This window comes from Mauremys reevesii, linkage group 8, assembly GCF_016161935.1.
Source record: "Mauremys reevesii isolate NIE-2019 linkage group 8, ASM1616193v1, whole genome shotgun sequence".
Lineage (NCBI taxonomy): Eukaryota > Metazoa > Chordata > Testudines > Geoemydidae > Mauremys > Mauremys reevesii.
Window position 1 is genome coordinate 96,579,888 of NC_052630.1, and position 23,042 is coordinate 96,602,929.

Below are 23,042 nucleotides of genomic sequence, written 5' to 3' on the forward strand. Positions count from 1 at the left end.
AAACCCCCACAGCTCCCATTGGGATGCTTCTGACTAGATTTGTGGGATCTCAGCACCCAGCATACCGAGCCCTTTTGAAAAAAAAAAAAATCAGTCCTTAATATCTGTGCCTCAGTTTTCCCATCTGTAAAATGAAGCTAGTATCTCCTCTCTCCTACCTTTTGTCCATTTTAGCAGATTGTAAGCTCTTGGGGGCAAGGACTGTCTTGCTGCAGGTAGGTATAACCTCTAGGAGCTGCTGTCAGACAAATAACTGTTTTAAATAAATGATATTTCAGCTGCTTGAGCTGGAGGCCTGTCTTGCTGGACACAGTTTGGTTGTGGGGTTTTAGCTACGGCTAGTTGTTGCTAAGGTGGAACTCCCCACATAGCGCAGTTTCTCCCCCTTTCTCCTCGGAGGGGGATTTTCTTTAGGTTACCCCCAGCACATACTCTAGCTTCTCAGCATCCAGCTCCCTCCCATCCCAGTTTCACAGGTGCTGTATAGTTTGTGATCAACCTCAACTACAAAGTAATGAAGTGGTGGGGAGAGGGGCATATTTCTTCTTCCCAGCTAGGATCTGCCAGGACCTTTCAGAAAAGCAGAGGTATCAAGAGTGCAGGCCCAGTGCATTTTTGGATGTGCTTTAATTGTCACTTCTCCATACACACCTGTGGCCATAGTCAGCAGCAAGCCGTCTTGAGCCTGCCTGAAGAGATCTAGAGCTCAGCCCCGAATCCCAGAGACGCCTGGCTGGGATGACTAATATTTTAATCAGATACTTGAGTTGCACAGTTGAACATCATAGACTAAAGGCCCACAAAAGCAGAACGACTGGAAATCCATCCCCTTAGTTTTGCTTTAGTTGCCAACAAAGGGGGGGAATTCTTCAGACAGCAGCAGTGCAGGTTTAAAAATTCTTAAACAAGACGAATCAATTTCCCACAGAAAACAGTTCAATTTCCCTTACTCTTGGGCTGATCAAGAAAAATACTCAGATAACTAAAGAAAACCAGGCAAGAAGAACTACTGAGGTCATAAGGTGAACAGGCTTCTTTATTACCACTCCCATTCTTTGTATGGCGTGTGAAAGACAGAACATGAAATTGCAGCACATCAATGAGGTATCCTGCATCATAATGCCTAGTGTGTCAAACACAACAGTACTGTGTTACAGGAGACAAGGCTGGCCTGCTCCCCCCCCAAAGCCTGTCCTGATTTACTTCATTGGATTAAAGATGGACAATTCCTCCATTGAATTACAAGAACTGGTGAAAAAAATAATCCTTTTAGTAACTGTTACTCTTGCACAAAGGTTCAAGTGCGGGTGATGCTGTCAGAAAGTCAATTCCTGGACATGAGGTTACGAGATTGAATACAAATAAAATAAGGCTGGTGCTTTTTAGCAGATTACACGCTGCTCTAGCACTAGACCTCAGAGTGATCTGACTGACTTCGCAATGAAACACTGGCCATGTAGGGACCCCCTGGACCTCTCCCCCATCCCACCCCCGGCCAAATTTTGCACTCAGATAAACCATAATAGAAGCCCCTACAATTGCCACAGAGTTTGGCCCTAATAATCCCTCTCCCTGATTAGGTAGATTGGCTCCAGCCATTACATTTCTCATCATCAAGCGCACTAGAAAGAAGAGCTGATTCTAGTCACGCTACAATGGATGGATTTCAAGTCATTGTGCTCCTAGCAATGCCACTAACATTATCTAAGTAATTACTCTCCATGTGCTCTCGCCTACACAGACCAATCGCTTCAGTATGTACAAGATATTCACACAGCAGTGTGCAAAAAGGGCCAACAGTTACAGATTCTGAAGCCCGACTGTGATCTCATCTTTGTTCTTCTGCAGGAATGTCTCACAGGCTTTGAAGGTAACATAGAAGTCCGAGGACAGTCCTGCAATGTTAGTCGTGACGTAAGCTAGGTATCCTGGAGCTGCCTGGTTGTAATAGGACACCTGAAATCCACAACACATTCATTAAGACAGCTAAGGGGACATCCACAGGCTGAAACCTACAGGAGTCATTTTCTAATATGTACAGCAGCAGCAGAGGTACTGGCTTCCTCTCCCCGTGGTTCTGCACGGGTCTCCCCAGTGGCTCTGAATAGCTCAGAGGTTTTGGGATGTACAGACCGTAGAACTGCCAGTTCCCCTGATCCAGTGGCTGTGAACCTCCACGCAGTGGGGTTCTGAAGGGTAGTACCCACTATCCCAGCCCATAACTTGGAATAGCAGCTGTGTAAAGGTTCCTCCCCGGCTTGGGGGCAATGAATACCCAGCTCCTCGCTTAGTTCCCACCACAAATCCCTCTGGCTTTGTGTGGGCAAGGGTGAATTCCAACCTACGTGCTGAAAGCAAAGCCAGCACACGAGGGGCTTGGAAAAGTTTGGGTTGGACACAAATATGGTGGCCCTGACTGTTCTTATAGCATGACAAGGGGATGTTTTGAAAAGTTTTTTAGAATTTGAAAGACCTTTCAGTCCAGACTACAATAGTTTAAATGCAGTTCAGCTGTTAGGCCTCCATTACTTGAACTGTCCGTAGCATTAACATTTCCTCTTGTCAAAGTGACTTGAGTTCACACTCAGACCACACTGCTGCATCCACTCGGCAGGGGACATGCAGCCCTTTGGCAAGGGAGGGTTATTGGGACAGGGCTGGGAGTCAGAAAACCTGGGTTCCATTTTCAATTCAGTGCTCCCTTGGGCAAGTCATGGAAACATGCTGTGCCTCAGTTTCCCCACCTGTAAAATGGGGATAGCATAACTTACCCCCCTAAGCAATGTGGACAAATGTGTGCACATCAAGGCAAGGTGTTATGTGAGAGTAGGAACGGGGGTGTTGGGGTTTGGGGAAGAGGTTTTTGTGGTTTTTTTAAAATAAAAAAGAGGGGGGTTGGAAATTGAAGGACTCCAGAAATTCTCCCAAATCCCCAACCCAGCACAGACAGGGATGTGCAGCACCAGACTTGCAGGCCCTTCTGTTTCCCCCCCGAACTGGGCACTGGGGATCTGAGCTAAAGCCAACCACAGGTCAGCATGTGCAAACTCTTGGTTATGGAATGTGGGTAAAGGCCACGGTGACTGTCGCTGGGGGACACAGCTATCCTCTGGAGAGCTGAAAGCCTCACCTTGGTTAGCTCGGCTGTCTCCTGCCAAATACAGAAGCCAGAACACATCGTCTCCCCTCGGGTGTACTCGGGGTTTGGTGGACGGGTGGGCAGCGTGACCGACCTGAACGCGACGACATATGGGTCACTGGAAGAGAAGGAAGCCTGCTTAGGAGCAGTTCACAAGTGTATTGAAAAGGTGAGAACGGAGCAGGATTTTATGCCAGCTCTCAAGTTAACCCTGCTCAGATCAATGCCAGGAAATGCAAGCGGCAGAACTGCCCCACAAACACATGCTCAGTGACAGAATGGAAATGACCTCTGCCTAGGTATTCGTGCATGGAAACACAGCACTATGCGGCCACAGTCCACCTTCTGCTTCAGCAGTTCTTCCTGTATTGACTTCAAAATAAATTACTTAAAATTACAGCCAAGATATCTTGGAGTGATTTTTTTTGTAAATCAAATCAACTGAAAACAATGCGGAAAGAAGGTGTGGGGGGCAGGGGAAGGCTGGCTATGATCTGGCCTCTATCTACAAATCTCATCACAGTGGCTCCAGTGTCCCCTGTGTTTTTCTCACATTGGGTACCGAAGGCAGGTGAGGTGTCCCTTTCCCAGGCACACTAAGGCAAATACATTGCAGTCAGAGTGGGAACTCCCAATCCACTTAGTGCCAAGGGACTGGAGACTTGGATTTTCAGAGGAGCCTAAGGGTGTCAGGCAACCAGCTGCTACTGAAATTCAGTCTCCGAGACGCCTCTGAAATTCCCAGCCGAAGAACTGGGCTAAAAAGGCAGCTGGGGTGAGAATGGTCAGGAACAGCATGTGACAAGTATTCATCTCCTAAACTGCATGCCCACACTCACCCTTCTCTAGGGAGGGGTAACCAGAATGAGCTCCCCGAGGGTCTTTCGCCAGAAGGCGTGATGCCCAGTCCTTGGGTCATTCTTGTGGTTCTTCTCAGAACCATCTCCAATACAAAATCCTCGCAGGCCCCAGAACTGGGCACAGGATTCCAGTAGCAGTCGCACCAGTGCCAAATACAGAGGTAATAAAACCTGCCTGCTCCCACTTGATAGTCTCTTTTTTAATACATCCAAGGTTCACACCGGCCCTTTTGGCCACAACATGGCACTGGGGCCGCATGTTCAGCTGATAGTCCCCCAGTATCCCAGTCTTTTTCAGAGTCACTGCTTCCCAGGAGAGAGTCCCCCATTTCTGTAAGTAGGCTGACATTCTTTGTTCCTAGCTGTACAATCTTACATTTAGCCATACTGAAACCCACACTTGCTTACTCCCAGCTTACCAGGGTTGTGAGTTCAATCCTTGAGGGGGCCACTTAGGGATCTGGGGCAAAAATTGGTCCTGCTAGTGAAGGCAGGGGGCTGGACTTGATGACCTTTCAAGGTCCCTTCCAGTTCTAGGAGATTGGTATATCTCCCTTTATTACCTATTACCAAGCGATCTAGAGCGCTCTGTATTAATCAAGATCTTACATGCAATACAAAAAGCTACATACTGAAACACACCCATGTTCTATATACAACAAGTTACTTTAGATCCCTCTTGCAGCCAAAAAAATATTGTGCAGTGAAAAGGAAGTTGTGTAGCAGTGCCAATTGCTCCTTTGTGCAGTGTTTTCAGATCCATAGAGATGAGGCTATGAATTAACTATTTTCATGGTAAAATATTTTTCCACTCGCTGGCTCATAGGATCATTTTCATGGCAAATGTTTACATTCTTCAGCATGTCATAAACCAACCATCTCGCAAGGGCTGTGGACGTAAGTATGGGGTTCCAGCAACTGTTCAACACACTGCACTTGAATACCACAGGCACTGAAAGACAGCCTGGCACGAGAGGGAATCCCAGACATATTTAAAACAGGAGAGAAAGCACCATCTGTGGGGATTTGAGAGAGGGCGGAAATACTAAGCACGGACTTTGTAGCACTGAAAGCGAACACCACGCTAACCAAACCCTAGATGTTTCCAGCCCCATGGGCTGGGCCCAGCACTGTTGTCCCTATTCTGTGCACCAGCTGCCAGCGAGCGCTGCACAGGGTAAGCCCGCCAGACCCAACATGCCACTGGAGCCGTGCTCATTTACGTACCCTTCATCACAAGGTTTTCTTCTTGACGCCAGGATGACAAAGTCCTGAGGCTTGTTTTCTTGACTAACCGTCTGACTAAGCACGTGGTAGATCATGTCGTCTTCATCAACTTGCTGGACGAGCTCAGCGCTCCTGGGAAGAGGCAGAAGGACATTCCAGAAAGGATTCAGGCTGACTTCCGAACGATGAGGTCATCTTCCCAGCACCATGACACCAGACACCTTCCCTTAAAAGATGCCCTCCCTCTCTCTCAATAGTGTTTCATCGTACGTAGGGCCCTACCAAATTCACAGCCGTGAAAAACACGTCAGACCGTGAAATGTGATCTCCCCCGTGACATCTGGTGCCCAGCCATGGGCTCCTACCCTGTGCACGGTCCGGCTGCTAGTCCCTGCCAGGGATGGGGAAGGACCAGACATCCTCCTCCCCTGCAAAGACTGTTCCCAGGGCAGGTCAGACCCACCTCAGGGAGCCTCCCCAGTCTCAGGAAGCTCCGTGGCTCCAGCTGTCATTACCCCCCACCCCCATGCGGGGAGCCAGTAGCTCCGGCTGTCGTCACCTCTCAGTGTAGGCAGCTGTGGCTCCAGCTGTCAGCCCCCCACTCAGGCAAGAGACAGCTGGGAAAAAAAAAAAAACAGGCCTATGGTAACCTGCCCCCCCATACCCTGTGACCTCCACTTCTGTGTTGCTGCTGGCAGTGGTGTTGGCTTTAGAGCTGGGCACCTGGCTAGCAGCCTTCCTCTCTGGCTGCCCAGCTCTGAAGGCAGCGCCCCTGCCAGCCGTAGGGCGGAAGTTAGGGTGGCAATAGCCTTGTGACCCTCCCACTCTGACCCCCTTTTGGGTCAGGCCCCCCGGGTTACAATACTGTCATATTTTAAGATGTAAACATTTGAAATCCTGAAACCGACTAAATTTTAAACTCCTGGCTGTGAAATTGACCAAAAACGGGCCATGGATTTGGTAGGGCCCTAACCATATGGTGTTATTCAGCAGTCACTCAGAGACTCCAGACAGAAGCAGTTCAAAGCCAGAGAAACAGCCGCCAAACAAAAGCCAGTTAGACAAACTTACAATCAGTCAGAGGGATGAGGAAGAAAAGCTGTCTCTGCTGAAGTAGAGCCACCTTCCCAGAGATATCAGCTCTCCCATGGACTACAGGCCAGGTTTTTCAACACATCTAGGCACCCAAAGATGCAGGCCATGAAAATCCCACCGGGTGCCTACCTGCCTCTTAGAGCCAGATTTCCAGTTTGACTACCCTGTAGTAGAGCATTTTCTTAACAAAATTAATTGCTCCAAACAATTCTCCTATGACCACAACCTGAAATCCTTGCTTAGGCTAAAAGATCGGTTGCCTTCTGTGGGAGTTCATACTTGGCTCTCCCTGGGCAAGAGTCTGAGCCAAACCCCACTGGTGTCAATGGGCTTTGGATCAAGTCCTGAGTTCTCCAAGTGTCTGACCCGAAACGTTTCAATTGCATTGTCAAGTAGGTTGCAAATCCTTTTCACGCATTGATGTGGCAGCTCCTGTGCCCTCTCAGTCTGGTTTTGTTTATTTTTGAAGGATGGGATTGGCCTGAAATTAGAGGTTGTTTCTGAGCCTGGGATATTTTGGTTTTGATGAAGGACATGAGGTTCGTGGCTGGGATCAGAGCCACAAAGATCACTGACTCACTGTGTGATCTGGGAAAGTCATTTCACCTCCTTGTAGCTCAGTCAACCCAGGGGTAAAATTGGGGAAGGAAGTCCAGTATTCTCACTGAAATGTACATGTACCCCCCCGACCCTCCAGAGCCGACCGTCCCTGGGAAAATAAGTTATAGCTCCTTAAACTTCCCAGGCCGCTCCTGTGAGTGGAGAAGTCCTGGATTCAGTGCAAATGAACAACAGGACAGGCCGCTCACCGAGGCTGTGGTATGGGAAGAACGAGTGGCCCTGATAGAGGTGTCCTCTGTGATGGATGCTCCGAAGACTACAGTCTTCATTTTAGAAGTGTTTTATGTATCTGAATGGGCTAGGGATTGTATTCTGGCTCCATGGGGGAGTTACAGGGTTTGCTGCAGGAACTAAAACCATTGGGGCATAATTCATGCAAATCCCCATGCAGCTAAGTCTGGAGAAGTTGCATAAACTGGTTTGATGTGGTTCATGAGGCCTGGCAAACAAAGAATTGAAAACTGTATCGAGTGACCACTTTGACGTAGGGAGAGGAGCCACACGCACTTTTTCCAAGAACTGCAGGACATGAGACAGTGACCCAGACACAGAGGCCCTGCCAAGGACCCTGAAGCCTGCCAGGGTCTCTATGCTGAAGACGGGTGACTGCCTGCTAAGCGAACACTTGCATGTAAGCTGTTCATTGTTTCTAAAAACATTCTCTCTGTAAAGCTTTTCTTCTGAAAAACTAGTACACCTCTACCCCGATATAACACGGCCCGATATAACACGGTAAAGCAGTGCTCCGGGGGGCAGGGCTGCACACTCTGGTGGATCAAAGAAGTTTGATATAACGCGGTTTCACCTATAACACGGTAAGATTTTTTGGCTTCTGAGGACAGCATTATATCAGGGTAGAGGTGTACTTGATTTATGGAGGCTGGCTGGTCACTGGTTAATCCTGTCATTGCCCCAGAGAGAACAGGGCTTGACCTAAAGATGATCTGCTGAGGTGATCACCATGAATTGCAGTCTACAATCCCCAGCCCGGAGAGGATGGACAGCGGGATGCTGCCCCAAGGACAGGCGAAATCTCAAGAAGGCCACAAAGAGATCAGAGGTGCAGTTACTTTGGGAACTGTGACACCCTCCTGCAAAGGAGATTTTAAACCAGAGTTCCTTCTGCCTCTGACTGGGGGTCTGTTGATGTGGCAGCTTTAAAATCAAGGCAAGTTGCACAGGCATATGATCCTGGCACAAGATTCTGCCCCCTCTCAGTAAAACCAATTCTAATTACCATCCAAGGCCATGGGAGAGCTAAGAGCATACACTGGTCATAGTGTATAGTCACAGTACAGCCACTTTATGGAGTTGGGAAGAGGAGCACAGCTTTATAGCATGACACACTTTATAGAAAGTTAGACCCCTTATATGGGACAGGAACATAGAATATTAAAGCTACGAGCCAGCTCACTGCTGTGGTTACACGCCTCTGCCAGCTAGGAGTCTCAGCTGCAATCCTAGGCTAACAAGACTAGAGGTGTCATCAGCATGCAGGCAGAACACCTGACTAGCTTGTACACACGGCTGGTCTCCAGAAGATAAAAGCCTTACTACTGTCACCAACAGCTAAAGGGGCGTCTTCTTTTGCTCAAGTGGCAGCAACGTGTGCTTCAGGAGATAAAGGTCCCGGATTCTATCCCGCTGTAGGACACATGAGCAGTGTGGCAGCCAACTCGGATGTCGGTACATATCCAGCCGCAGACTCCATACACTGAACGCTCCTGCTTTTGGAGTGGGGTGGATGATGGGGGGGGAAAAAGCACTTTGCATGGCTTGAATGAAGAATCTTTTTGCATTGGGTAGTTGCTTTGAGGCAGGAAAGCCAAAGAAAAGAAATTGGGGGCCTCCCCCCCCAATCCCCAATAAAACAGGGACCATCAATCCTAACATTTTAGCTGTCCTCCAAGTACTCACGCATAATGTCTATCCCATTCGTGCCTCTGTCTTAAGTCTGACAGAAGGAAGAAGGCCTGTGTTGCATCAATGCAGACGGTCATCTCTATTCGGAAGGAGAGGTACTTGTCTTCCTCCAGCGTGTACATCCTGACCTTTGAGAGGGAGACAGACCGAGCAGGTGAGAGCCACAGCCTGCTGTCTTCGTTAAAATGACATCTGATTTTCCCGCAATAAGATTCATTCATATTTTTACATTATAATATAACCCAACACCTTTGATCTATATCACACACACACACTTTCATTACATTAGCATGAAGAATCCCACATACGTGGCGGTACATGAGGTCTCTGTTTTATGAGCTGGTTCTGACTTCACCAACAAGCCCCATGAGTAAATCACAAAACAGCTGTCCAAGAGGCAGTTACTGGCTAGCTAGCATGGGTGTTGAATGGAAATGGGTAAGACTGGGGACAGCTCTGCTTGGTGGGTTCAGTGGGATTTTACTAAAGCACAGGTAGTACGGCATCACTGGAAGCCATATCTTTTACATGTACATAAGCGTGTGTCTGCAGTGGACATTTGGACATTTACAGAATGTTGCTAGTATAGACACAGTCATTGAATACATGTGGTACAATCCCATTTATTCAAAGTCTTTTGGGGACATCAAACACTTTTGGATACACTAGGATTCAGATACCTGGGGGTGGAAAGGACTGAAACACGTCCTTTGATCTCAGCACGAGTTGTTTCCACTAACTGTAGGAGACTAAAGGCGGCAGGGGGGGAGGGGAGGCGGCAGGGTTAAGTACCTTGTCTATTTCTGTGGCGAGTACCCAATTGGTTTTCGCTACAAGAGTCTTCAGTGCAGAAACATTGTTGTAGCTCAGATAAACCTACATCAAAAACATCATAAGAAAATACAGTAGAAAACACCTTGACCTTCGGTTATGTTTTCCTATATCTAAACTCATGGGATACTAAAGCAAAGCTTGCAGCTGCTCAGATACTGAATGAATCAGGGGATAAGAAGGAATGTATTATGCCAGGTAAGAGCTCTCTAACGCATGCTGTTTTAGGTAAGGTTTCATCCTTCTTGTTTCCATAGACCATATTTATTCACGTATAAACTTCTAGCTGCTACTTAGTACCTGCTCCTGGGCCTTCCTACAGCACATGGGGCTTAGGTGCCAGGGGAGGAGATGGCCTGGATATGGAGACAGTTATTTTACCTTGTTAGTTTGGTCCCAGGGCACTGACAATGGCACCTTTGTCTGTTCACAGGAAATGATGTATTTTCTAGAGAAGGCAAAGAAAATTGCTTTAGTTACAGCAGTACTGAGCTTCAGCACGTGGCAGGGAAAAGGACATCTCAAACGCACGCTGGTGAAAGAGACAGACAGTGAAGTTAGCAGCCGTGTTTTTGACTTCAGCATCTTCTCCAGCAATGATCTCCAAAAGGAGTGGGGGGGGGGGGACATCGTCATCTTATGAATATCTTGGGACCAGGATCCCAGTGGATTGAAACAGCCATTTCTTCTTGGCTCAAATTGAGGGAGCTCAGAGCAACAAAAGCCTCCGAAATTCTGCACCTCATTTGCAGGCGGAAGGGAGAGGAATCAGATTGTAGCCCAGGGTGAAAAGAACCTTTAAGGATGACGACGTCTAGCAAAGGCCAGGCAGTGCCTGGAGGGGGCAAGACTAAAACCTGGTCTACACTGTTAGTCAGGGAGGGGGGGCTAAGCCACGACGTTCAGGGCTGGATCTGAACAGGGAGTGCTCCCATCTGGCCTTCCTGGTCAAGCAGCCAATCTCTGCGGGTGGTCAGGGCGTGGCATAGGCAAGCTGTAAAGGGACGGCTTCCACCCGGGCACCCCCTCACAGCAGCCTTTGGCCTCATTTCCCCTTGATTTCTCAAATAGCCCACGCGCTCGGAAGGCTCTGCTGAGTTTAATACATTACCAACCGTCCCACTGCCAGGAACCAGAATCCCCTCAGCACAGTGCAAACAAACAGCCCAACTCCAGCATCTCTCCCCTCACCCCAGCCCAGCCCCCGGGTACAGCTCTGGCTTTTCCCACCCCGCCCCTCTAGCTGGGGTGTTTCTCTGCCCTGTTTCCTTCCCAGCTACAGTTCCAGCTCTTGCCCGGACACATCAGCAGGCTCACGTCTCCATCATACCCCAGACTTTGGCCCTCTCTGGCCAGCAGGCATCTCCCTGGGCTACTCTCAGCCTTCAGCGCTCTGTGGCCTGGGGACATTTGTAGAAGACCCTCTGGCCACCCTCCTCTTTCACCAGCCTGATCTGGTGCCACTGCTCAACCAGGGAACTCTTACCACACTGTCCTCCCTGGGAATCCCCTCCCTGCAGCTCTCAGCCCAGCTCTGCCTGTGAGCTCGCTTCACTGTGGACTCACCCCTGTCCTGAACTCTGGGTTCTGAACTCCCCTCTCAGTTATAACTCCCCCAGACACCCCACCCTCCTCCTTACACCAAAAAAGGGCACACTTGGACAGGAACAGGATTGCTGAGCCTGCTTTCATTTAACAGGCCAGCTACCCTATTACACAAGCAGACCAGACCCCAAACTAGGAGCCAGGAGATCTGGGTTCTGTTCCCAGCTTTTCCTCTAACTTACTGGATATTCTCTTTAGCAAGTCCTGGAGAGCCTCTCGTGGAAATGGTTTTGGGTGCCCACAATCCAGGACCTGGCTTTCAGAAGTGCTGAACACCCACCAACTCCAAATCAAATCAATGGGAACCACATCTGCCAGGAGCTTCTTTATTCCTTCCAGTTTAAACAGGGAACAGGATGGTACTTATCCACCTTTGTAAAGTGCTTTGAGAGCCACAGCTGACGTGTTACTGAAGAGTTCGTAGTTTGGTTTGTAACAACCTGAAGTCGTGCAAGTCTGTTTGGAGGTGCACAGCAGCCCAAGGTTGGATTAGAAGAGTTTGCGTTTTATCACCGGAGCAAACACTATATTTGCACTATACAAGCAGCAAGTCAAATTTGGACATAGTAATAAAATAAAGCTGCTTTGCAGCAAGGCTTCTGCATTGCAACCACATGACCAGATTCAGGAACAACAGGACAGTGGGGGTGGGGTGGGTGGGGAAGCCAGGACTCCAGTTGCACATGCAGATAAAACAAGTGGAGAGACGGGGAGAGAGTGTACAGATGTAAAACTAACTAACCAGAGACCAGCACTTTTCTTCTTCTTGGGCAGATGTAAGGCAGCTGTAAGATTAGGAGTGAGGACAACTCAGTCAGAGAGAAGAGAAGAAAAAGAGAAGAAAAACATGACCTATGGAATGAGGAAAAAACTGGGTTTGTTTAGTCTGGAGAAGAGAAGACTGAGAGGGGACATGATAACAATTTTAAAGTACCTAAAAGGTTGTTACAAAGAGGAGGGAGAAAAAATGTTCTCCTTAACCTCTCAGGATAAGACAGCCAGGGCATTTTAGGTTGGACATTAGGAAAAACTTCCTACCTGTCAGGGTGGTTAAGCACTGGAATAAATTGCCCAGGGAGGTTGTGGAATCTCCAACATTGGAGATTTTTAAGAGCAGTGTTTTACTGGGGAAACTGAGACACAAAAACAACGATTGTTGTCTCTCTCACAGCAGCAGGGAGAAGAAGGACAGCAAGAATACAAGGAGCAATACACAAATGGAACACAATAGATGTACCGACTCTCAGGCTCACGTTGTTTATTCATGGCTGTAGTTTGCCTCCCTCTGCACTAAACCACACTGCTTCTCTTGTGCTCTGAGAGCACCAAATATTCAAGATCTCTAATCCTGGCTCTCGACAAATTCTTGGTAGTCTTGGGCAAATCATTTCGCTCTGCCTCAGTTTCCCCAAGAATAGAGTGAGGTTAATAAATTCTTCCTTTCGTGCCCCAGAGGAGGGAGATAAAACTGAACGAGTACAAAGCACCTCTAAGATGCGTAGCACTAGAAGAGGGCTAATCATTATGATTATTACAGATTGATCTTGTCTAGCTATGTATTTGTGTGTTCTCTGTCTATGCAGATATTATAGTGCATTAATCACCAAGTATCTGGATATTAGAGTGTGTTTTGACAGTAACGGATGTATAAAATAAGCACAGCCCTGTGATGCTTTGTTTTACACACAGTTTCTACTTCTGAATTTAGACAGTTTTTCCTGTGCTGTCCCTACCATCTTCTATGTAGGGGAGCTGGAGAGAGAGATCTGCTTTACGTTCGTCATCCTAACGTCCACGGCTTGGCACTAGACTGCTTAGCCCTCAAGTACCTTTTCACAGAATCATAGAAATGTAGGAATGGGACCTCAAGAGGTTACCTGGTCCAGCCCCCTGTGCTGAAGCAGGACGAAGATCATCTAGACTGACCTTGACAAGTGTTTATCTAATTTGTTCTTAAAAACCTCCAATGAATGACATGGATTCCACAGTCTCCCTTGGAAGCCTGCCTATTCCAGTGCTCAACTATCCTAATAGTTACATTTTTCCTAATATCCTAAATAGTTTTTCCTAAATCTTCCTTGCTGCAGATTAAGCCCATTACTGCTTGTCCTGCTTTCAGTGGACATGGAAAACAATGGCTCATCATCATCTTTATAACAGCCCTTAACATATTTGAAGATTGTTATTGGGCTCCCCCACCAGACCTCTTTTCTCGAGACTAAACACGCCCATCTTTAACCTTTCCTCATACATCAGGCTTTCTAGACCTTTTATCATTTTTGTTGCTCTCCTCTGGACTCTCATTTTTCCTAAAGTGGGACACTCAGAACTGGACACAGTTCTCCAGCTGAGGCCTCACCAGTGCAGAGCAGAGTGGGACAATCACCTCCTGTGTCCTACCTACAATGCTTCTGTTACTACATGGCAGACTGATGCCTCTTTAGCAACTGCACCACACTGTTGATTCATACTCAGTTTGTGATCCACGAGAACCCCCAGATCCTCTTCAGCAGTACCACCACCTATGCCCCATCGTGACGTGCATTTGATTTTTCCTTCCTAAGTGAAGTACTTTGCATTTGTCTTTATTGAATTTCGTCTTTTGATTTCAGACCAATTCTCTAATTTGTCAAAGTCATTTTGCATTCTAATCCTGTTCTCCGAAGTACTTGCAACCCCCTCCCAGCTTGGTTCCACCATCAGCACACTTTCCACTCCATTATCCAACTCATTCATGAAAATATTGACTAGTACCAGATACAGGACAGACCTCCAGAGCACCCCTCACAAATACCTCCAGTTTGACAGCAACCTCCTGACAATTACTCTGAGTACAATCATTCAACCAGTTGTACACCCGGCTTAGCCATTTCACCTGGAATGCATCTCCCTAGTTTACTTACGAAAATGTCATGTGGGAATGACATTTTCCTTACTTAAAAAAAATACACATACACACACACACACACACATATATACACATACACACACACACACACACACCCCAAGGTAGATCATGTCTACTGCTTCCCCCCCATTCACCTGGCCAATAACCCTGTCAAAGAAGGAAATCAGGTTGCTTTGGCATGATGTGTTACTTAGGCTTGATACATCCATGGTGTCTATTTCTTATAACCCTATAATCCTCTAGGTGCTTACAAAGAGATTGTTTAATAATTTGTTCCATATCTTTCCAGGTATTGAAGTTAGACTGACTGGTCTGTAATTCCCTGGGTCCTTTGTGTTCCCCTTTTAAAAAGATAAATACTACGTTTATCCTTCTCCAGGCCTCTGGGACCTCACATCCTCCATGAGTTCTTGAAGACAATTGGCTAATAAGTCTGAGATTGTCTCAGCTTGTTCCTTAAATATCTTAAGGTACGTTTCATCAGGACCTGCCAACTTGAGTGCATCTAATTTATCTATGTATTCTTTAACCTGTTTTCTATTTTACCTTGCTTGTTCCTTCCTCTTTGTTGCTAATATTGTGTTAAGTATCTAGTCACAATTTACATTCTTAGTGAAAACAAAGTAGGTATTAAACACTTCATCCTTCTTGATGTCCATTATTAGCTCTTCCTCCCTGTTAAATAGGGGCCTACGCTTTCCTTCATCTTTCTCTTCTTCCTAATGGATTCATAAGCCCACTTCTGATTGCCTTTTATGTCACTTGCTAGCTGAAACTCATTTTGTGCCTCAGACTTTCCGATTTTGTCCCTCCATGCTTGTGAGAGTCTGGTGTACTCATCCTTAGCAGCTTGCACACGTCTGCACTTTTTGATAGATTCCTTTCGGATTGTTAGATCCTTAAAGAGTTCCTGATGGAGCCATACTGACCTCTTACTATTCTTCCCATCTTTCCTTCACACTGGGAGAGTTGGGTTGCACCCTTACTACTGTCTCTTTGAGCAACTGCCACCTCTCCTGAGCGCCTCTGAGTGTCTTTCTGCTTCAAGCCGAGCTCAGCACCGAATAGGTTGGGCTAGAAAGGCAACTGGGAGTCCGGCCTGAATTCCAATCCTGTTTCCAACACTGACACGCTGTGAAGAAACCACTTCAACTCTGGTCTCAGTTTCCCAAACTGAACTCCCGGAGCGCTGGAAGGTTAAGTTCCTCCAGTCTCTGAGAAATCCTCACATGGAAGGTGCGATGTAAGTGCCAAATATCACAGCCAAGGCGTGCAGCCGCTCCCCACACATAGGCACTGACTGCCTGCGTTTCCAGGGGGTGCTCCACCCCCACTCTGCCCCAGACCCTGCCCCCACTCCACCCCTTCCCCCAAGGCCCCAGCCCTGTCCCTTCCTGGCCCCACTCCTCCCCCTCCCCGCACCTTCCGCATGCCGCTAAACAGCTGACTGCGGCAGATGGGAGGTGCTGGGAGGAAGGGGGAGGAGCTGATCAGTGGGGCCTGACGGCGGGTGGGTGGTGCTGGGGGGAGGGGAATGAGCTGATCCGCAGGGCTGCCAAGGTGGGTGCCGAGCACCCACTATTTTTTTCCCCCATGGGTACTCCAGCCCCGGCGCACCCAAGAGTCAGCACCTAGGCCCCCACCATCACACACACACACACACACACACACACACACCCCTTCCATGGTACAGAAAGCCATGGGCTACCTCCAATTTTCCCAGCTTTTACTGAGTTACCTGCATGTGATCATTCAGAGCAGAACGTGGACTGGAATCAAAACACACTGTTCTATTCAAAACGCTATAGCTTCTCCTCCCCACCCCCATTATTTTTTCCTTCTTCGTTTGAGGCTGATCCTTCTCACTCACCTGTCCAATCTAATTTTTTTCCTAGCACTGGCTTCTCTGTACCGTCTCTCTCCATCCTGTGAAATGGAAACATGTTCATGAGGTTAAAGTCTTGGAAAAATAATAAAATTTATTGACCAGAAAAAAAAAAAAAGGTTTTTCAACATTAAGAAAGTGAACCAATCCCACAGCCTCTGCTGGTCTCAGCTGCCCCCATCAGCAGCCTAGGCTAAGACTGTCATCCTGGCAGCAGGTCAGGTCAGCAGCGCTGGGTTTGCTGTTGTTTTTAGAGTACAGACAGAACCTCCCACCTGTGCCTGTTCCCCCAGGTTGGCTAATTCTCCCACCGAGCATTCCTCTCAGCAAGCCACCCCAGCATGCATTGCCTCACACGCTGCTGGTGCTACTCTGTGTAGGTGCCTGGCCTCTGGGAATTCTACCCCCGAGGAGTCAGAATAGGGGAGTTGATCAGGTTTTTCCCAGGACGCGCCGACGCAACAGAGCTGTGCAATGTGCTAGAAGTGGATGGCTAACAGCCAATGCATTTGTGCTGTGTGGGAGAGCGGGGTGGGGAGGGATGAGGAGAACCTGCTGTGCAGACAACTCAGTTGCGTTTGTTGTAGCCAGGACACACGCGAGTCCCAAACTGTTTACAAAAACTTGGTTGTACTTGTTATGTAGGCAGGGCCACTGGCTGAAGGCAAGTTAGCATTGTACAGCTATTTGACTTAGTAAGAGGATACTGGTTAAACGCTTGCATTAACTACCAGGCTCCCTTGCCGCACGCTGCTAGGCAATGCTGCTGCTTGCCAGTTGCTATACGGGCTGTGAATTTCCTCTGATTTTCCAAATGGGCTGATATAGCACCAATTGATTTACAGCAAATATTTCCGTTTTACTGCCATTTGCATTAACATTCAAGTCACTCTCCTGAATTCACAAGAACTTTTTAAACACGAGTCAGCCTCCTTTGGATTCCATAATTTATTTAAATCCACCACTGTTACCGAGAAATTCATTACAGTTGTCTCAGCATTGCACGGTATCTGAGATCCGCTGCTCCAGAGCCAGCCAACCACTGGGGATTTCCCTACACCCCTCACTTGAACTTCAGTTGAAGCCCTCACCCCTTCAATGGGGCTTCTCATGCTCTGGCTTTAAGCATGTAAGTGCTCAGCAAGGCCCCAATCCTGGAAGCAACTTGTGTAGTGAAGTACATTCAGCTGTTAGCAAAGCACTGGAAATATATACCAGCCCTCATGTGATCCTACAGAGAGGCTTTGATTTAGTTCATCAGTTTTGTATCACTGAAGTCCTCAAGGAACATGGGATGCACTCGTGTGCTTCTAAAACACTTTAAAACAGTCTCATTTTCTCTTTAGAAGGGAAAGATCAGTTTTTCCCTCTTTATTTGAAACCCCTAATTTCTCTTCCTTCCTTCCCTGCCTGCTTCATTCTGATGGAGCTCAATACTTCATGGTTCTAATTTGTTTACATTGTTCTTTGTACCATGCATTGCCAAGCCCATGAAGATCAGCAAAACATTGGCTTTTGTAATTAATATTCTCTCAGTGTTTTCCGCAGGAACTGAAATTAGAGGGGGGGGGGTTGGATTTATAGGGGGGAGATCAAAGAAACAACTAAATTGGCAACACTGAGACACCTCTCTGTACCCTAGAGTAAATCCTAGCAGGACGGGCAGCAAAGAAATCCTCTCCTAATTAATCTGTGGCTGCATGGACTTCAGTCATCATTTATTTTACATACACTGGCTGCATAGGATTCAGGACCTTCCACCCCGACCCTTGGATTAAAGGAGAATTTTGGTTATATGTAATAGCACAAGGGCTTATAGCCTCATAAGCCAAAGAAGCTGGACAGCTGGAGGGGTGTCGTGGTCCTGCACACTTGAGTAAGCAATACTCTTAAGTCTTGCCCGGCTAATACACTTCAGTCTCTACATAGGACATTTTTTATTATGAATAATAATATGAAATAATCAATGTAAATTCACCCTCTGTTGAGCAATTTGATTTCCATTTCAGCAAGCTGCATTTGTTTTGCAGTGAATCAGATAAATGCAATAGAATTCAAGGCTGTCAAGCTTGGGGCAACACAAGATTCAGCTGCATCCTACTTCCCCAGATTTTTACATCACTGCACAAGCCCACCGATGTGGGCAATGTCACTTTCTAGGCTCCGATTATGGTTTCCATTCTTACCCCAGCTTCTGGTTTCACCATCGGAATGGCACTGGGCTGACCCTCTTGATCCAAGACAACAAACGTCATAAAGGCACTGTTGATATGTCTTCGACTGACTTCCATTTCCTGTCCATAGGCCACCACACAAACGCCAACCTCCATGCTGGAAAGGAAGAATGGAAGCAGATCATCTCTAGGTGCCCGGGGCGTAAAGCCATGCTACTACCTAGCTAAAGGAATCCAGTGTGCCATACATTCCATTGCTTATTTACCAATAATCAAAAAGCAGAGGAGCCTAGGAGTGGACCTACTAGATCAGTCCAGCTCAATCAGTAGGACATGAAAAAGGCAATGACTCAAGCAGAGTGTGCGCAACTTTTCAAATCTCGATGAAATTTCAAATTTTGTTGAAAACTTGCAACAAAAAAGGGAAAATCTTTGCAATGAAATCGGAAATTTCCCCTCCAGTTTTTTGACTAAATCTGGTCACTTGGACTGGATGCACCACTCTACGTCAAGCAAATTTTGCCCACAGAGACAGCTCCCATGGATTTTAATGGATGTTGCATGTAGTTTGTCTGAGAGCAGATTTAGGGCCTAAAAGTCTATTTTGAAAATTCACTGCTTCTCATGTTAGAATTAAGGAGGTTATTTTGAAAACCCACAGTAAAACCTATTTTTTCCTGCCTGATGCTTAGTCCTGACTTGACCTATGTAGGAAGTAGAATAAAAGGAAGCAAATAAAGACACACAGTGATTGGCTGCAATCGACTAGATGATTTAACGGGTCTTTATCATCTTTTATTTCTATTAATTTATTGAGTGTGAATTTATTTTTATTTGAACCCATTTCAAGCTATTTGAACCAATTCAGATTTATTCTCAGAACAATCTACAACCCGAACTTCTGAATCAACCTGATTTTACAGTCAGTAATGCATTCTGTAATTCAAGAGGAAAACACTGCTCTGCCTATCTGTTAACATAGCCGATCCCTTTATATAGAACCAGATATTGAACTCGTTTTACAACAGATATTGAACATTGGCAATTCCTTCCTATTCAATTATTTTTCTTCATTTGTGTAAATCCAGCAGCCAATAACTTCCATGGTTTTTTGTTTTCGAAGACAAAAGTGCAAGTTTCTGTTGAACTTTCTTATCAAAATCCATTCAAAACCCTGAACCAGAGAAAGATGTACCTGTTTTTGAACGCATTATTAACAATAGCTTTTAACAGGAGGCGGTCCCCAACTTGTGATGGTCCCCTGAAATGGAACATTTCAATGGTCTTCAGAGTGGGGTGGGCATGGCACAGCCGGCTGTGGGAAGGGAGAGAGATTTGATTTGCAAAACGCACTCAAAATAAGGACACTATTTCACCAAGCCAACATATCAACCAGTGTGCATGCCCTGCTGCTGGACAAAATAGCAGACCTGCGCAAGTGTTCGTGCACAAAAGGGAAACCACTCAAGCCAGAGAGCCCTGAGAACAGGACAGGAAGCAGGTTCTTGTCAGGTGACACAGGTATATGCAGCCACCCCAAAGTAAAATCTTTGATGCTGGCCCAGCTATCACCATTACACAGTCCCCAGCAACGCTCAGCCAGCCTGAGATATTTGGGCCTATTTGCTGCCCTCAGAAAGGCAGCCACTGAGGTCTGTATTCCCCTGAGAACACGTCTTTTGCCTCGGCCCCAAGCCTCTTCGCCCTGATTCCCCATGTTGTGACTAATCATTTCTCCAAGCGCTGAAGGTCACTTGTGCGGAGACACGCACCCTTTTCCTAGCCAACAGAGAGCGAACTGGGACCACACTCTGCGTTTCCCATGCAGCAGGGCAAAACCCTGCCAATAACCCACCATCAGATCAGCTTATTACAAGCCAATCTCTGTAGCCAGGTCACTGGTTATACCCCCTTTCCACTCAAAGAAGGGCCACAGGATCCTTACCTCCCACTTCGTCACTAGAGCTAGAGGGACAGAAGCTTGGTTTAAAAAACATCATCCGAAGAACAGAGTCCTTCACAGTGCGTCTTCCTCCTGCTACCGCACTGCAGTGTTAGCACTTGGTAGGCACCCAAATGATGGCGCGGGACTTGGGCCCACACTCATTTTGGCAGAGAAGCAAGAATGCAACAGTCACTCAGGCAGTGCAAGGATACCGGCAGCCAACCCAAGTGCGTCTGGAGCGCGATGTACATTTTATGATTAAATAATTAGCGGGGGGAGAGGGGAAGAGAGAAATTTGCCTGAATCTCTACCAGTGCAGCTGTTCTGGGGCTATTGTTCCCATTCCACTGTAAAATCAGAACACAGAGACTACTCCTTGTTCAGTACGAGTCAACCTGAGAACTCAAAGTTAGTCTCTGAAGATCAAAAAACTAAACCCAAAAAAGGTAGATGGTGAAAAATGAGATAAGACATTTAACTCCTTCACTACCTCCCTTCCCATCACATCACACACAGAGGATTCAGAATGCCCATAATTAATGCATACAGGAGCACCATCTAATGGACAACGGCTGATTTATCGATGACAAAATACATCAGTCCTGGACGCCCTTCAAGGTTTAGAATAAATATTGCCCAGTTCTTATATAGCTCTTTTCATCAGTCAGTCTCAACGTGCTTTACAAAGGCGGGAATCACCACTATCCCCCTCTCTACAGATGGGGAGCCAGAGGCGCAGAGCGATGAAGCGACTTGCCCCCGGTCATGAAGACGTGTTTCCAGGATCACAACAGTACACTGGAAATCTGTCCCTGGCCACAACATCGCACCAGACTACGTATTTGTACATGAACAGAAACACTGGCCGGCTTTGCAGAAGAGCTGCTTCCAAACACACACAGGAAAAGACCCCTCACAGGGGAAAGGTACTGCTACAGGCAGGCCAAGGGCGTAACGCTCCCCACAGCTGAGCTGCCTCACCAGAAGGGAGGCGCCCATGAGACCGTGCAGCCTCAGTCAAGGGGTAAAGCTGATTCTGTGGGATCTATTTTGATGGGACATAGGACACAGACACACCTGCATCCCCCAGGTCATCTTCCAGACCAGACACACCATGTTAAAACCTTGTAGTGTGATGCAAGGACGACATCGTGACATAGGAATTTGTCCCACTAGGCAAACTCCAAAGATGGCATCCCTTAGTCAGGCAGTCTAGTCAAAGCTGGCTCCCCAAGAGTAGTGCTTGGGTGGATAATCAGCAACATGGAAAGGGCAGTTTGAGTCCACCCCATCTCAGGCTGCGAGGACTGGGCCTAGTCAGTATGCGGGGAGATCTGCAAGGCTACATTGCTCAAGAGAGAAAGTGCTCTTGGTGCCACAGTGGTGGCACTCTTCCCTTAGCGTCAATGCCAAACCCATGCCCAAGCAGGGCACTGGAGTGCTGGGCGGTTGTAGGCCCAATGGCCTGACTGGAAAGAAAGTTTAGGTCCTGACCATAGTGGTCATAGTTAAAGTTCAGAGGGTTTTTTCTTGGCAAGAACAGAGGAACTAACCCCTTGAGTCGTGGGCAGATAACTACCTGGCACCCCCACTCCCCATGTCACTTCACCTGCACCGTATTCTTCCTCCCTGACTGCTGAACCATCTTGCTGTGCCTCACTACCAGACTGGGTAATGAAGGAGCAGAAGATGCTAACAGCACATGCAATCAGAACCTCTCCTATGACAGAGGCATCTCCAGCCTTGGGGAGGAGAAGCTCAGAACTGCACCTTGCTGCTATCGTGGCAACGTTTTCCATCCACGCCATGATCTGGCCTCCGAACGTGTTCCCCTGATGATTGGCATGAGGGGGAAGCACCAGTTCCACACTCTCCACCCTGGTCTTTTCAGCGGGCACCACCGTGTTGCAGTCTCCGTTCTCACGCTCTGCCATGAAAGAAACACGCATTTACCAGAGTGGCACGTGGAAAGGACTCACCCCACTGGGCTGATGTTATTTGCACAAGTCCTCACGCAACTAATTGCTACAAAACAAAAACGAAACAAAACAACCACCATTTTCTCATCCACCACCATGCCCTGGCCCCTTCCAGCCCAGGGGACTGTCCCCTGCCTTGCTGACTGCAGAAGGATTCCCCCATTACACCTACGCCACAGTCACCAGCCACTCGAGTGAGGCCAGCTGAGGCGGCTTTGAGAGCAGCTCATTGTCCCTGCTCAATGGAGGAGAGCATTCACCGGGGAGCAGCGCAAGGTGCTCTTCCCCAAAAGAGGTTGGGAGCCTTCTCCTCAGCAAGCTCCGTCCCTGAAAGCCTATGGAGCATGAGATGAGGGGTCAGATCCCGCTAGTCTCTGTGGCTTTGCAGAACATTACCACCAAGTGTTTTGCATGGATAGCACCTTCCCTCAGATGAGCTCTAGGCACGGTGCAGACATTCATGCAATCGCCTCACAACGGTTGTGAAGCAGATATTATCTCCCTTTCATGGTGGCAGAGGTTCAGCGCTGCCCAAGATCAAATCTGTGGCAGAGGCTGAAACAGGACCCTGATCTCCTTCCCCACCAGTCCTGTGCTGCAGACACAGCATCACCCTTCTACTGGCCCACCGGAATAAGGGGCTAGTTACAAAAGCAATATGCCAAGGCAAGAAGCAGCGATACATGGCGAGTGTATTTTGGGTGGCTAGAACCTCATAGTAGAGGTCAGGCTTATGGGCTAGAGATCAGAGGCAGCAGCGTCTGGAGGACAGCACAGGACTGGGAGCTACGAAATGCTGTCTTTTAAGCCCAGCACTGACAGTGACTCACTGTGTGGCCCTGGCAAAGTC

At 47.6% G+C, this 23,042-nt stretch overlaps 1 protein-coding gene across 7 annotated transcripts in view; it reads right to left on the reverse strand.

The window, feature by feature from the left end:
- Positions 1-23,042, reverse strand: part of ACOT11 (acyl-CoA thioesterase 11) — a 133,157-nt gene that overhangs the window by 5,303 nt on the left and 104,812 nt on the right. For 6 of the 7 annotated variants that reach the window (XM_039483511.1, XM_039483510.1, XM_039483512.1 and 3 more), the window contains 10 exons: positions 21,984-22,140; positions 19,464-19,583; positions 18,281-18,425; positions 16,080-16,135; positions 10,078-10,144; positions 9,658-9,741; positions 8,860-8,993; positions 5,227-5,358; positions 3,131-3,257; positions 1,011-1,956 (listed from right to left, as the gene is read on the reverse strand). In XM_039483511.1, the coding sequence (XP_039339445.1) occupies positions 1,801-1,956; positions 3,131-3,257; positions 5,227-5,358; positions 8,860-8,993; positions 9,658-9,741; positions 10,078-10,144; positions 16,080-16,135; positions 18,281-18,425; positions 19,464-19,583; positions 21,984-22,140 (1,178 nt within the window). In that variant the 3' untranslated portion in view covers positions 1,011-1,800. Of the gene's footprint in view, positions 1-1,010; positions 1,957-3,130; positions 3,258-5,226; positions 5,359-8,859; positions 8,994-9,657; positions 9,742-10,077; positions 10,145-16,079; positions 16,136-18,280; positions 18,426-19,463; positions 19,584-21,983; positions 22,141-23,042 lie in introns of those variants that run through there. The other variant, XM_039483514.1, reaches the window with a different exon arrangement.